Genomic DNA, 14559 nt, shown 5'->3' on the forward strand with positions numbered 1-14559 from the left:
GACTTCGCGGATTGATTTTGTGAGGATTGTATCTGACCTTTCCATTCAAGGCTGCAGTCCTGGCGCAAAAGGCGAGGGACGAGAACGTGTCAGGCGTGATCGGTCAGATCCTGAACATACCGGCGACTTGCCATCCGGACTTCTTCCCATACGATCGGTATCCTGGAGGCAGCTTCCAGCAAAACAAAGACGCCAGTATTGTCAACGCCCCACAGCTGTCCTGGTACTGGAACCAATACATGCCTGATCCGTCTCCCGAGGCGTACGCCAGTCCCTTGCTAGCGAAGGATCTCAGTGGGCTTCCACCAGCGTGTAAGTGAAGAACCGTGTTCTAAAAACTAATAAAACCACTAATCTCTTGTTTTTTTCTTTTATCTCTTTGACAAGGACAAATATCTAACCTAATGATCACATTCAGTTGTGCAAGTTGCAGGACTAGATCCTCTTCGCGACGAGGGCCTGGCATATGCTGAAGCTCTGAAGGAGGCTCAAGTCCCCGTAACTCTTCGCGTATACAAAGGACTGCCCCATGGGTTCTACCTACTTCCTCAGCTCAAGCAGAGTTTTGAGTACTGGATGAACTCTGTTGACTTTGTCATTGCCCAGAGTGCGCAGTAAGCGACAAGGATTAGACAGAACGCCCAACACCAACTAAACTGGAGCGTAAAGGATGGTCAAAGATAGGTGGTAGTTTTCCTGATCTCAGCACGTCGTGGACCAAATGCATCAAAGCTATTTATAGGCGAGAGTGATCATAATCTTTGCTGAACCCGGTCAGTCTTGACACTCTCGAAGAGTGGTCAAGTATTTGTACTTTCAGGAATTACAGAGCTCCCAAGAATTAACCGTACATTCGGCGCAAGTTCAGCCTTCCACAAAGCATTGTCTATGGATCGCCTATGAGGATGGAGAAGAAAGAGCGTAGAGGCAACATTTTACGTGCTGAGTGGAGGGCCAAGTGTAGGATTGCATTGGCCGAACACCTAAGACCTGATCGCTCGCGCTTGGAACATTAGTTAGTTCACTACTAAGCGGCTTCCCAGGGCTAAAATTGGGGATCTCCATCCAACCCGGGGAGGTACGGCCGCAACCAAAGCCGGAACACGGCTATTCATGGAGATAGCAAAGCAGCACCTCTTCTCAAAACAGCTCAGTAAGCACTCCGTTGGAGCTTACATGGAACTCTGTCGAGAAATCGGCAACTCATTCGAAGCGATTCCACAAGCAGTATTCGCAGAAGGATCATCACAAGGTCGGGTAAGGAAGCACCCTCAGGGATCTCATGGTTACATCCACTGAACTCAGGCAGCATGCTAGTCATTCAAGATCGATTCTTCAACTCGATGCCCAAACAAAAGCATTACAGACCGAAAAGGAGAAGCTGTCAGCGGAACTCAGGCAGATTCAGGATCAAGCTAATGCTGAAAGCGTATTGCGCTTCCAAACTGAACACAAACTGAGTGAGTTAGAAGTAGACTTATCTCTGATGCGGGACGAGAATGCACGGCTATCACTGATGAACGAGAAACTCACCAAACAAACGGAGCAATCCGACGCAGAGCGAAAGAAAGTTTTGGCGGTCCTCTATAGCCTAGGGCCGGGCCCTTCCAGCGCAATACTTTCCTACATCTAGGCATTGGCCTGGAGCCTGAGGTGATTTCGTCTGCTACCGTCTCCTGGAAGCAGTCGTGGCGTTGCTGTCTAAAAGCGGCATCAATACAGATGCACCCAGATCTCGGCTTCAAACAAGCAGGACAATGTTCAGCCACGTACAAGCTGCGCCACGACGCAACCTTGCCGTCGTTGCCTTCGACCATGCAGTCTTTTCGTGATCGACTCACCTCTTCTTCCATGCTTGAGATACAGATTTGGCGCCTCTATACTGAACAAGCTACTCGAGTTGCGTCCGTCCGAGAATATACCGATCCCGCTCCTCGTGCTTGACGATGCGTCTCTTAGAGCGCAAACCTGACGGCGCCCTCGCCTTTCGCGAATCCTCCGTTGACGACCTCCCTGCCTACACAATCCCCTCCCATACCTGGTTAGCAAACAATGACCGAAGAGGTCAGCTTTCAAGATGTCGAGGCGGGCACCGGCAAGAGCAATGTTGGGTGGAAGAAGATCCAGTTCTGCGCGGATAAGGCTGCGGCTGATGGCCTTCGATACTTCTGGATAGATACTTGCTGCATCAACCAAAGCAACAAAATCGAAGTCGCCGACTTCATCAAATCAATGTACTTGTGGTACGCTCAATCCAAAAAGTGTTTTGTCTACCTCGAGGATGTCGATGAATTAGACCCTCAGTCTTCCGTCGAAGATCAGATGCGAGCTGCCAGGTGGTTTACGCGTGGCTGGACACTTCAGGGATTGATCGCTCCGAAGGAAGTCGAATTCTATTCCAGCAATCACACGCTTCTGGGAACGAAAAAGACGTACAGTAAGCTCATCAACGAGACAACCAAAATTCCGGTGGATGCCTTTTGCAACGAGGAGCCTCTGTCAGCGTTCAGCCTGGCCCAGAGGTTCCATTGGAGATCACGGCGCTCTACCAAGCGCGATGAGGACACAGCATACAGCCTGTTGGCTATCCTGGAGGTTGATATCGAGATCATCTATGGCGGAGAGAATCAAGCATTTTCACGACTACTCAACGAGGTGGCCCGAAGAGAAGGAGGTATGTTGAAGCGTAATCTCATAGGCAACGCGGCGTACTAATGCTATACAGCTCAGAGCGGCGCAGCCCACGGAAGAACATTGACTCGTAAGTGCTTTCATTCTCCTTTCTGTCCTTGTCCGCTCCACTCGTCCAGGCTTGGAGCATGCCGCCACCCCGTCAGTTACGCGATTGCCAGAGCACTTGGAAGTTGACCTGTGATGTGGACACGCTTATAGACAACCCAACCCTCTGGCCCTCTACGGAACTTGTCCCATCTCTGGCACAGGTCCCGGATGAGCAACTCGATGCAGGCCGCATATCGGTCAAAAGAACCCAAGTCGGGCTTGAAAAAGATTTCAAGTTCGGCATGTTCGTAATGAACCATCATGGCCACGATGTCGCGGAAGAGACGTTCGAGCTAGCTCGGAAAGAAGCCGAAGATGCGTTCGAAACCACCCAGGACGGTTCCATGGTTCGGCATCGTGTCTATTCATTGTGCCGCTTGGGGAATGTGTACCGACGACAGCACCGATACAACGAAGCCAAGCAAATATTGCTCACGGCCCTCGCATCCCAAGAGAAGTTCGGTCAGGAGCCATCCGTGTTCGAAACACACAACAGTCTGGGCACCGTGTACACGGACTTAGCCCAGCTAGATCAAGCAGAGAAGTACATCCAGGAGGGCGAGATGGGGAGAAAGAAGCTGTCAGACGCCAACAAAGCTGACCTCCAGGCCATGATCAACTGGGTCAAGTCATTCCACAATCAGGTTGTCATTCGTCGCAAACAGCAGGGCAACCTGCTCGAGGCGGAAGAGGCCTACGAAAACGTGCTGAGGGAGGTGGAGAAGTGGCCACAAAGGTCGAAATTCGGGCTCCAGGAGTTGCAAATTCGGACAGGGATTGGAAGCCTCTACCTGGAAGAACGAGAAGGTGAGACGCACTTGGAGGCATGCGGTCGAGCTCGCCGAGCCAAAGTGGCCTTCGAAAAGGCGCTTGACGCTCGGGTCAAAAAGGCCAAAGCGGAGTGGGCCGGGGTTGATCCTTTCTTTCTGAAACATCCACAAAGTACTGAACCGGCGTATCTGCATGCCATCGAGGGCTTGGGCAGGGCGCGTGCCCTGCTCGGCGAAGATTCAAAGGCCCAAGACTGCTTCAAGCAGGCCTTTGAGGGTTTCCTGACGATCAATAGTGTCGATATTGGACAGCCGGCCGAAGCATCTGCCGTTTTCTACGTCAATAGGGGTCACCCGTGGAAGGCGGTAGGCCTTTGCAAGTCTTGAGCGAGCAGCGTACCCCGGTCAAGGAAGGGATCGAAGCTTTGGAGAGCCTCCGCCGCAACATCGGAGCACACATGCAGGCAAAAGGATTGGTCAAGCCGCCGCGAATTTGGGATTGGGTAACTGCAACAGTCCTGTAAGATTGTGGAACTTTAGAGAGACTACGACGACATGAGATACATACATCGGGCACATGAAGCGGGGTGACTAGTGACCTTTACCAACGCCTGAGTTTGCCTGTCCTTGGACACCACCACTAACGACGAACAAGGACCACAGAAATGACAAGAAATGAGAGCAACGACAGCAACGACAGCAACGACAGCAACGACAGCAACGATACCTAGCAACCACGCGTGCCACGCAGCTTCCGCCACCATGGACACCGCTCGACAGTCTTCCGACCACATGGATTCCCTGGTTTCGTCCCTAACCACACCGTCCCTCTGTTCCAACGATGTAGGAAGCATGACGACCTGTGCTGAGAGTACGCTGAGACTGCCCGCGGATATGATAAGAGCTTGGTCAATCTCCTGCCCCCGGGTTCAGACAATGAACATGAACACCAGAGGCACGATGACGAGGACCAAGGAGATGCAGATCGGCCCACATGGGGTGGTTCAACCCTCCAACTCGGGATGCCGCACACTCCTGCGTTGTGGGGATAACATTCCCATCGGCACACGTGCGACTCGGCCCAGCTATGCTCGAATCCGGGAATCACGCTGGTGGTGGTGGTGGTTGTGGCGGTAGTAGTGGTCGTCGTGTCAGTGGCCATGCTTGTCGAACTAGGCACAGACGAGGTTGTCGGCGGGGTAGACAACCAATCCGCCATGCCCGGAATGCTCCATAGGCTCACCACTGTGGTGAAGGAGGGTCCGAGCGGGCCGGCCGCAATGTTCAAGGTCGTTGTGGTCACATTCACTCTGCCGGTGTAGGCTCTGATCTGTCGCGCCACAGAACAACGGTCCGGGTTCAGAGCGATCATTTGGAACAGCATGGCCTTCAACTGGGTTCTTGTCAACTCTTTCTCCATTTCGATGGTTGTGTCGGAGTCTTCGGCCTGTCGTGGAAGCATGGCGGAGCTGTCCAAGAGCTCCAGTACCTCGGAGAGAAAATAGTCGAACGGTTCGATCGCCGCCGCCCTTTGGTCGTCGTTGATGGCGAAGAGAGGAATGGAGTCCGTATCATCGTAATCAGAGAGTGTTCCTGGCATGTTTTCCGCCATCATATCCTTGTACTTTGGCATCTCTATGTGGTTCTCTACCACGGAACTTCCGGCGGCTGCGAACGCGACGTCGTAGGGGTTGTCATCCACATAGGTCGAGAGCTCGTTGTCAAAGCTACGTTTCAGAGGCGGAAAATATAAAATTCTGGCTCATCATTTCATAGTCACCGGCGGTGTCCGTCTGGTCCTCCCCACTAGTCCAGACCGCGCCATATTCCGTGGTGGAAGTGTTAGCACAGTGCCACTGCGTCCACAATCCCAACGCTTTCGTGCCATCCGGCCTGGTTAAGGTTCCATACAGAACCTGCTGCGCGCAGAAAGGACGGGCGGGGCTCACACTATTTGAAGCACTGACCGTCGATCAGTATCAGTATCGGCACGTTACGCAAGCACTCTCTTGAGGGCAAAGAAGGGTGGAAGGGATTTCTCACCAGACTAGAGTCGCCTGGTCTGGAGGCTCGGTCGATGAATCGAGATAGTAGTCGGCAAAATCGATGCACTTGACCTCAAAAATGCATGAGCTGTCGGCATGGCCAGCCTCATTGATCGGACAGCAGCCGAAGGGCCCCCCGGGAGTAGGGTCCCAGACGCAGGGACCCTTGGACTCGGCACAGGTCAGGGTCGTGGTCGATATTACTCCACATGTGTCGGAGCTGTCTCTCTTGTTGAGTTGCTGCAACACCAGGTCGTCTTCTGGTGGTGGTGTTGTCTCTGGACCGGCGGCTGCGGTCGTTGCCGTCGATGCATTGGCGTGGACTCCATGTTCCGGCACAATCAAATCGGGACTGGTGGTCTCGGACGGCGGCGACGCTGAGACAAAGATAGCGAAGAGTAGGACGGCGGATGAAGGCGAGAGACGCATGGTGCAGAAGACGACCCAGCAGTATCCAGATCGTACCTGGAACCGAAGCAAGTCCTATCGAGCTTGCGGATGTGGTATCGCATACTGGAAAACAGGACACCCTCAGCTTACAGGCGCTCTGAGTTACGCGCCGCATGCGACGCGTACGAGGGTGGCCGGAGCTCTGGAAGGTACTAGGGTCCTGAGTCGCGACGACGGATAGTTCGAGGAACGCGTGCGAGGCGCTTACGGGTCGGAGTGGGAGCGAGGCAATATCGCGAAGTTGACCGCAACCCGACGCAGGTGGAGGGGACTGTCTAGAGCCGCAACCTGACACGCGATGAAGGGGACCATCGACCGGCCGCAACCCGACACAGACGGAGGGGATCGTCTGTAATCCAGGCGACCGCAACCCGATGCGGAGGAAGGGGACCCTCGACACCGCAACCTAACACAGACGAAGGGGATCAACCAGCGATGGAGCCCAGTGTCCACAAGGGATAGTTTGGAGCCAGGCATGCGGAAAACATACGGGTCGGAGTCGTGACAAAGAGGTATCGCCTAGCAGTGAGGGCCGTTGATGTATGCTTAAGGAGTAAACAGGGAGTCACCTAGGTAGAGGAGTGGTCTGGTCCGCCTCACTCTATGGACGCGTAGACCAGCGAGGAGCTCCGAAAACTAGGAGTATATCTGGATAGGCAGATAGGGCGCAATACTATATGATTCCTTGGCTTCGGCCGCCTCATATCGACAGCCAAAAGGACAGCACGCACAAAAATCCAAGGGGAATGGCAAGAAGAGTGGAGAGCCAGCCCTAAAGGCCAACATTTGAAAAGAATCGACAAAGGCTTAACGGCCAAGCGAGCCTTCCGCCTTTACAGTCAACTCACCCGACACCGGACCTACCTCATGATTCAGATGCGTATCGGACACTCCTGGTTCGCACCACATGGCCGACGATTCAGATTCACCGATGACGACCGCTGCGTGTGCGGAGCAATCGAAACTGTAGTCCACGTGCTGGTGGACTGTCCGAGGCTCTGGGAAGCAAGACAAGAACTACGTACTAAGGTAGGGGGTACACTTGAGTGCAACGCAAGCATGCTCGGAGGAACTCCTCGGAACGAGCGAGGTAAAGTAGGCAGTGGCGGGATCAAATGGAAAATCATCAACGCAGTGCTCGAACTTGCGGAAGCATCCGGAAGGTTCAAATCACGAGTCCTGCCAGTGTGGCCAAGGGATCATGACAGGCCCCAAAGAGACTGAAAGATCGCGCATGTAGTATAGTTTCTTTCTGAGCGGAGATCATAGAGCAGTTTAGACAGTAGTCGCCCACCATCACTCCCCACGGAGAGAGAGGACAGGGTCAAAAGCGATCCTCATTCATTCATTCATTCATACTTCGCCAGTGTGACATATTAGAAGGAGGTCCAGGTCTTGAAAGTGAACTCATTCGACTATCATTCATGTCAACTCCGAGTCTTCGAGACTCCTCGAGCTCGCCATGAGGTTCACGGCTACAATGTACTGCGTATGGGAGAGGGTTGTATGCGTGCGTGGCATGGCCAAAACCTCTGCTCCGGTGCGAGTACTGATAGTGAGTTCGGCTATATGACTCGCATGCTATAATTCGCGCATCAACGGCACAGTTAGCGCATCCATATGTACACTTTCTGTTTAAGGATGGCTAGGTGAAGACGCCCGGCGAAAGGATCGCGTAGGCTTGTGACCGATAACATCGCAGTGTCTTTAGTAGTTGGTCTGAAGTAGATGCCAGCTCAACAGGACTATCCCTCGCGGCGACGGCATCACAAGTTGGACTTAGACTAACCCAGTGTTCGACAAAACCAATTCAAGGATGTACAATCGATTTTCCCCTTCCCTTCGACGAATGTCTATAGCTTGGCGCTGGAGCCTTCCATCAAGTTTTCGTCTTTTGCAAATTGGTAGTAGTACTTCAAGCTCTCCGGGTTGGCCAAGGTCTCGGACGGTTTGATGACTTTGCCCGACACGATCTGTTTGACGGGGAGCTCGACCTTCTTCGCGTTGCCCGTCGACTGTGCACTATTGTCAGCCTCAGCACCATGGACACGACAACTGTGGGAAAATTTTAGCAGGAGAAAACCTTACCGGAATTTCTGGGGTTTCGAAAATGTATTTCGGGACATGTCGTGGCGTGTATTCTTTTCTGATCGCGGCTCGGATCCTCTGCGCCAGTTTTGGGTTGAGTTTCTTGCCCGGTTTCATCAGCAAAAACAGGATGACGGCTTCGTCCTCATCCTTCGGCCGTCGTTGACCCACGCAGATACTGTCGGCGACAACGTCGCTGAATTCTGACTCAATGACACTGTAAATATCTGCACTGCCAAAGCGGACTCCACTCGGGTTCAGCACCCCGTCGGCGCGACCGAGCATGAACACTTGTTTGGTCACAGGATGGATCATGATAAAGTCTCCGTGTGTCCATATGTTCTCGTACTTACTGAAATAGCTGTCGTGGTATCGTTTCATGGTCTTTTCGCCCCAGAAACATACGGGCATCGTGGGGAAGGCCTCGGTGCACACCAGCTCCCCGGCCACACCCATAGGTACGGGCTTGCCCTTCCCGCTCTCGATGCTGGAGTCATACACAGAGACAGCCATCCCCAAGGCAATACATTGGCAGCCACCGACGTAAACAGGAAGAAGTGGATTTCCTGTTGCGAATGCGGCCGCAATGTCGGTGCCGCCGGAGATGTTGCAGAGTTGGACGGATGGTGGAAAGCCTTCGTCGTAGAACCATTCGAAGAGCGAGTCAGACAACACCATACCTGTACTCGTCACGACTTTCAGGTGAGACAAATCCGCGACGTCTTTGGGCCGGATGTTGTTCATTCGAAGGGTTTGCATGAAGCGAGGCGAGATGCCTAAATGGGTCACTTTTTGTTCGCCAACCATCCGAAGAAAGGTCTTGTGGTCTGGAACGAAAGGACTGCCGTCGTACATGATAACCCGACAACCCATCAAGAGGAGTTGAATAGAACTCATGTACATCATCCACCCGGTCGTTGTGAATTGCAGCTGAGTCGACGTCGAGTCTACTCGGCGGTGCAGTGTAGATTCCTTGTGCCCGCTGAGGACAAGACCGCCTACTGAGTGAACGATACACTTTGGTTGACCGGTGGTCCCGGAAGAATAGACAATGATCATCGGGGCACCGAACTCGACGCGTTCGAACACCAACTCAGATGACATGGCCTTGGAGATGAAACGATCCCAAGACTCGGCATTCGGGATCGACGCAATGTCTGCCAGAGAACCTTGGAAGCGTGGCTGAACCACAATTCCTTGGAAGTTCTTTACGCCGTTCAGTCCCTCGACGACCTCTCGAATTTTCGGCCGCAGGTCAATCTTTTTCTTGTTGTACACGGCGTAATCGTCAAAGAAGACGAACTTTGGCTCGATTTGCCTCAGCCGCTCAAGGATGCCCTTGGGCCCAAGATCCGTGCTCGAACTCGAAAAGATTCCTCCCAGGGCCGTGACGGCGAGGAAGACGGTCAGGGTGTCGAGGCAAGAGCTTGCAACAATGGCGACTCGGTCCCCTTTGCCAACCCCACGGGCTCTCATGGCTTGCGACAGACGACCAACTCGCTCACGAAGCTCTCTCCAGCTCGTCTGGCGGATTGGTTCCACATAGCAGCCTTCTCGTACCTCAGTCGAAGCAATCTTCCAGTCTTCTTTGCCAGGGCTTGTGGTCGGACGACCCTGTCGATCGCCCACGTACAAGATGTTCTCTGCGAAATTGAGCTTGACTCCTGGAAACCATTTCGGATTTGTGTCAATGGTAGCCTTTTCATCAACCACCGGATCAGGCAACTTTCCCTCGTACACCACAGGGAAATAATCAAGACAAAAGCGCCAGAAGTCTGACCGAGACGTACACGACCATTTGTAGATTGATTCATAGTCCTACTAGGTGTCATGATATAGATGGTGCTGATGAGTGGAAACTCACTTACTGTGAACGACTTCCCCGTAACAGCTTCCGCTTTTCTCATGAATTTATACAGGTCTTCACTCTGGGGGTCGAGGTTCTCCCAGCATTTTCGGGGTACAATATTTGACGACGCCATTTTCAACAGAATTTCTTCGAAATTCAGTGACTTCTTGTTTCATCTCGCCATCACAAGATGGCACCATCGAGGGGAAAGTTCAATTTCAAAACGTATATTTCACTTGGTGTGAACAAGGAACGATGGTACAGGTCTTGTTGTGATAAGGCGTGGTGGAGACAGTCGTGTTCGGGCCGTCGGCCAAGGATCGGCTGCTGCACATTCTTCAGCCCAACTTCTTCTCAGACAATTTCCCAACGAGCAGATCGCAGTCGCTGACTTTGTGACGCCATTTCATTTCTGTATCTGGGATCTAGGAGCCCTGGGCTTGTCGTCAGGTGTAATTGGTTCTGATATCTTATCTTGGATATGGCTATCAGCACCCAATTTGACGAACTGAATTACATTCGAACTGCACGACATCCCTAGCCTGATCATTTGTTCCAGTGTGTACAAGGTTTGTGGTCCAATGCCAGCGAGTTGCACTACGGGCTCTGTCCCCTGGGCGCGATCCCGTCAATGTGATCCAAACCAGTCTCACCCTCAAAAGCCTGCCCAGCCACATCGACGTGCAGCGCGTCCGTGAGGACGAACAACATCCTATTCCACTGATCGGTATGCCCACGAGTCCGGGTCAACTGTGTCGTACCGGGGATGATGATGACTGTAACCCAATGTTCTCCCCACCAACGTGGAGGTGACAAGAGACCTGACAAAGCTACGGGACTTGAGCTCTTCCTTTTCAGCCGAGAAAGTAAATGGCGCAATTGACAAAACAAAGCTGAAGAAGCTGGCAATAACAGAGGTAAGAATAAATTGCCTGCGATACTGTATTGCCTATATAATAGATAGGGATCTCCCTCCGAGAGAGGGAGATCAGACTCGTCAATACGTCCCATTTAGCCCCCAGACATTGCCTATCCCTGCGTGTTGCATAACAGCAAGCACCCCTAAAGACAGGCTATCTATGGCCCAATGAAAGAAATTTTTGTGCTTTAATGGACTCGTAAAGAAGATTCAACGCTGCTAACCGCGTGTACTTCCAGAACCGAAATATCAGAAGAACATTTTCGACGACAGGGGTGCATGAGTAAGGTTACGCCACCGCCTGAGGTGGGCGAACCACCATCGGCCCGACGGGGATATCAAGTGTTGGCTGTGGTGACTCCAGCTATAGGCATGTCCGTCGAGGGTCAGATAAAGGAGCATTCGCATGAGAACAGGGCAAGGTTTGGCTGGCGGTCAGAAGCTCGTGAGTGCTGGACCGCGGTATCCACGGAAACCTTGTCTATTTAACACCCAGAAACATCAGTGATATGTCTTGTAGAGCTTCTCAGCTTCAACCCAGGCCAGCCTATTCGGAAATAAGGAACTCACATTTACAAGCGATACATGTGAATGAGTTTTGTCATGGCGGAAAACGAGACATTTGAAGCTGCTCCAAGGCGTCCACATATAAACGGAAAAGTACAGAAGTGGCTGAAGAGCACTAGGGACGAAGACGGCGATTTGTTGGCAGGAAACTGGGTTGCCAGCATCATGCCACATCTCAGACTGCTGGAAACGTCTTCAGAAGGTTGTCATTCTTCCGTGTCTTTCGTCTTTACTGTACAGCCTGAGCACTGTAATCGCATGCACAGTCTACACGGCGGCTGCATTGCAACCATCTTTGACTTCACCACAACAATGGTCATGGCTCTTGTCACTCGTCCCGGGTTTTGGCAGAGCATGGGCGTCTCTCGCTCGCTGAATGTGACCTATCTGCGACCTGCTGCAGCGGGAACTGAGCTCCTCATTGAGTGTGAGATAGTGCAGGTGGGCAAAACCCTCGCAACACTGAAGGGCATAATGCGGACCAAAAAGGATGGACGGATCACGGCAACATGCGAGCACGGCAAAGTCAACAATGACTCCAGATCACATCTATCATAGCGACGAGTTCAAGCTACAATCACTGTTCGACATTGTTCTTGACCCTCAACAGCCTCGCCATCAGTTTGGAACAAAGAATGAGTCTTGGATCTCTTTAACAGGGGAGATGGTTGGTCACTAAATGAACTTCGAAGCTTCTGTAGTTTTTGATTACTGAATGCAGAAATCAATGTTATGTGGATTGAGAGACCGCGTTGACCTTATACGTACACTCTTTCTGACCGACTCGGTAGCCATCTCGATTGCTGTTCGGATCAAAAAATCCCCATTTTTCACGAGTGCATCAACGCCTACAGTCAGAAACATGAACCGAAGAATATCTGTTCCTGATGTTTCCTTCAATCAACCCCGCCAGTGCGATGACTGTATTGGTAAGACTCATTTCAAGCAGATAGATGAACACCTCGCCTTTGAAACAGTCTTCTTTCCCTCTGGCAAACCCTTTCGATTGTCCAAGAGATCTTGAGAGCGAACGAGTGATGGTCCGAGGCAATTTGGTAAAATCACACCTTCCTACTTAGCAGGACAGGATACATTCTTCTGTGCTAGCGGACCACGAGCGCAAGTCACTTCCTCTATACAGGAACTAGGGGTAGCAAGAGGTGAGAATCATGCTCTCCACCGGTGTGAATGGTGGTCTTGCCACCGAACTTATCGGTCGGGCGGTCAACAGGATGCGTATGTCGGAATGGCCCAACTCCATCGTTGACCCTTTCTCCAATGATGACGGGCTTTCCCCGTTCGAAGTCATGGCCGCCGATCTGTAAAGCCAGAGTGTACCCTGCGGGAAGAACAATGTTGGTCTGCCAGATCTCGATCTGAACCTCAGTCACCTTGCCGGGCTCGAGGGGCCATTGTTCGTCGTGCGTGTGGAACGGCCGATGAGGCTTGCTGCGGTCCGGGTCGAGCTTGCGATGGGACGCCCGCAGCCAGCCCTGAGCCAGCGGCGTGTGGGGATCGTGGCTGCCCTGAAATTCGACCTCTTCCCCAGATGGCGAGAATGCTTGAAAGGTGAGGAACAGGTCTACGTCGGTGGTCGTGGAGGAGATGAATAGCTTTGCCGCGAGCGGGCCGGTGATTTCGGTCTCCTGGGCCAGCGGTTGCGACTGAAAGATCAACGGTGCTCCCAGAGCGTCAAACGTTGCCTGCCCGTCTTTCGAGGCCGGCTCCCATAGCAGGGCTGTGGTCGCGGCAGAAAGAAACAGTTGGGTCCATTTGACCTGGGGCAGTGGCCAGACGTCGGCGCGTCGCTCCTGGAAGTCTTCGGTAAAAGGGCGCCGGATCTTCATGCGCACGCGCTTTTCCTTTTCCCACCCGTTGCTCACACCCTTTAGATAGTGGTCGAAGAACTTTTTTTGTAGCTCCAGCGCGTAGTCCAGGTAGAAACCTTCCTCGTGCTTTCCCGAGTGAATTTCCAGCCACTTTTCGGTCGAGGCCGCCTCCTCAAAGGCCGCGAAGTTTCCGCGTTGATGCAGCCCCATGCCTCCCCAATTAGCCGCGCTCACGAAAGGCACCGTGACCTTGGACCAAACCGGCGACCGCTTCCGGTACCATTCACCGTCCCACTCCATTTGCAGTGGCACATCCACCGCGTCCATGCGGTTCTTCTTGAGCTCCTCTTCCGACAGGTTTAACGGCCCTGTTGACCTAGTGCCTAACCAGGGGTCTTCTGGCCCTTTAGGGTTGCCGTGCTGAAGCAAAATGACCTGCTTGTCGTACCAGGCTCTCAGGAAACCATTCGACAGGATGCCACCGTGCCGGGCCGTGTCGCGATAGTAGTCGGCCGAGCCCTCCCAGGCGATCATGGCCTTGAGATGCGGCGGCTGCAGAGATGCAACCAGCCACTGATTCATGGCGAGATACGAGATGCCAGCGATGCCGACGTTGCCGTTACTCCACGGCTGCGTGCCGGCCCATTCTATGGCGTGGTAAAAGTCTTCGACTTCTCGAGGCCCAAAGACGTCCAAAACGCCAGGACTGCGCCCAGCCCCCCTCGAGTCAATCCGGACGATCGCATACCCGAGCGCAGTCCACACCTCGGGATCGACACATTCCCAGATCAGATGCGAATGAGTCGACCCGGTCAGAGCGTTGGGGTGCTTGGCCCAAAAAGATTGCCAGGATGAGGCCCAACCTTTCTTCCACTCAAAGCCTTTTCCGTACGGGCTCAGTGATATCAGGACTGGAAAGCGGTCACTGTGCGCGGGTTTGAAGATGTCTGCACGGAGCTCAATCCCATCATCCATACGAATGGGCACATCACGCTCGATAATCATATTTTGTTCCATTTCGGCGCTCATTGCGGATGGCCTTGCCAAAGAAGAAGCTCAGATGGATTGTTTGGCGGGTCGAAAGACAAGCGTGATTGTCAGCTGGCTGATCTGGACGTGTAGTACAGCAAGATGCTTCAAGTTATAACATCGCTCATATCCTGTGGGAACCCACGGGCAGACTTCTCTGCTGATGCAAGCATCGTGGATGTTGCGGTGCGGTGTCGTTTGTGCGGGGTTCCCGCGTTCGCCTCGAATCCAT

At 52.9% G+C, this 14559-nt stretch overlaps 7 protein-coding genes across 7 annotated transcripts; 4 read left to right on the forward strand and 3 right to left on the reverse strand.

The window, feature by feature from the left end:
- Positions 1 to 1113: 1113 nt before the first annotated feature.
- PV08_09018 (uncharacterized protein) lies at positions 1114 to 1633 on the forward strand (the record flags this gene model as incomplete). The annotated part of the gene is made up of 2 exons (XM_016383339.1): positions 1114 to 1257; positions 1310 to 1633. The coding sequence occupies 2 exons, from the start codon at positions 1114 to 1116 to the stop codon at positions 1631 to 1633; spliced, it is 468 nt and encodes a 155-aa protein (XP_016231962.1).
- A 419-nt stretch (positions 1634 to 2052) lies between these two features.
- On the forward strand, positions 2053 to 2715 carry PV08_09019 (uncharacterized protein; the record flags this gene model as incomplete). Its single annotated transcript, XM_016383340.1, has 1 exon — positions 2053 to 2715. One exon carries the CDS (start codon positions 2053 to 2055, stop codon positions 2713 to 2715), a length of 663 nt encoding a protein of 220 aa, XP_016231963.1.
- Positions 2716 to 2819: 104 nt separating this feature from the next.
- On the forward strand, positions 2820 to 3938 carry PV08_09020 (uncharacterized protein; the record flags this gene model as incomplete). Its single annotated transcript, XM_016383341.1, has 1 exon — positions 2820 to 3938. The coding sequence occupies one exon, from the start codon at positions 2820 to 2822 to the stop codon at positions 3936 to 3938; it is 1119 nt and encodes a 372-aa protein (XP_016231964.1).
- Positions 3939 to 4702: 764 nt separating this feature from the next.
- Positions 4703 to 6025, reverse strand: PV08_09021 (uncharacterized protein; the record flags this gene model as incomplete). The annotated part of the gene is made up of 3 exons (XM_016383342.1): positions 4703 to 4723; positions 4795 to 5278; positions 5595 to 6025. 3 exons carry the CDS (start codon positions 6023 to 6025, stop codon positions 4703 to 4705), a joined length of 936 nt encoding a protein of 311 aa, XP_016231965.1.
- Positions 6026 to 7899: 1874 nt separating this feature from the next.
- Positions 7900 to 10116, reverse strand: PV08_09022 (acetoacetate-CoA ligase; the record flags this gene model as incomplete). The annotated part of the gene is made up of 3 exons (XM_016383343.1): positions 7900 to 8061; positions 8135 to 9952; positions 10003 to 10116. 3 exons carry the CDS (start codon positions 10114 to 10116, stop codon positions 7900 to 7902), a joined length of 2094 nt encoding a protein of 697 aa, XP_016231966.1.
- A 1389-nt stretch (positions 10117 to 11505) lies between these two features.
- Positions 11506 to 12027, forward strand: PV08_09023 (uncharacterized protein; the record flags this gene model as incomplete). Its single annotated transcript, XM_016383344.1, has 1 exon — positions 11506 to 12027. One exon carries the CDS (start codon positions 11506 to 11508, stop codon positions 12025 to 12027), a length of 522 nt encoding a protein of 173 aa, XP_016231967.1.
- A 575-nt stretch (positions 12028 to 12602) lies between these two features.
- PV08_09024 (uncharacterized protein) lies at positions 12603 to 14327 on the reverse strand (the record flags this gene model as incomplete). Its single annotated transcript, XM_016383345.1, has 1 exon — positions 12603 to 14327. One exon carries the CDS (start codon positions 14325 to 14327, stop codon positions 12603 to 12605), a length of 1725 nt encoding a protein of 574 aa, XP_016231968.1.
- Between the last annotated feature and the right edge of the window lie 232 nt (positions 14328 to 14559).

The sequence above is a fragment of the Exophiala spinifera genome (assembly GCF_000836115.1).
Source record: "Exophiala spinifera strain CBS 89968 unplaced genomic scaffold supercont1.7, whole genome shotgun sequence".
In the NCBI taxonomy this organism is placed as follows: Eukaryota; Fungi; Ascomycota; class Eurotiomycetes; order Chaetothyriales; family Herpotrichiellaceae; genus Exophiala; species Exophiala spinifera.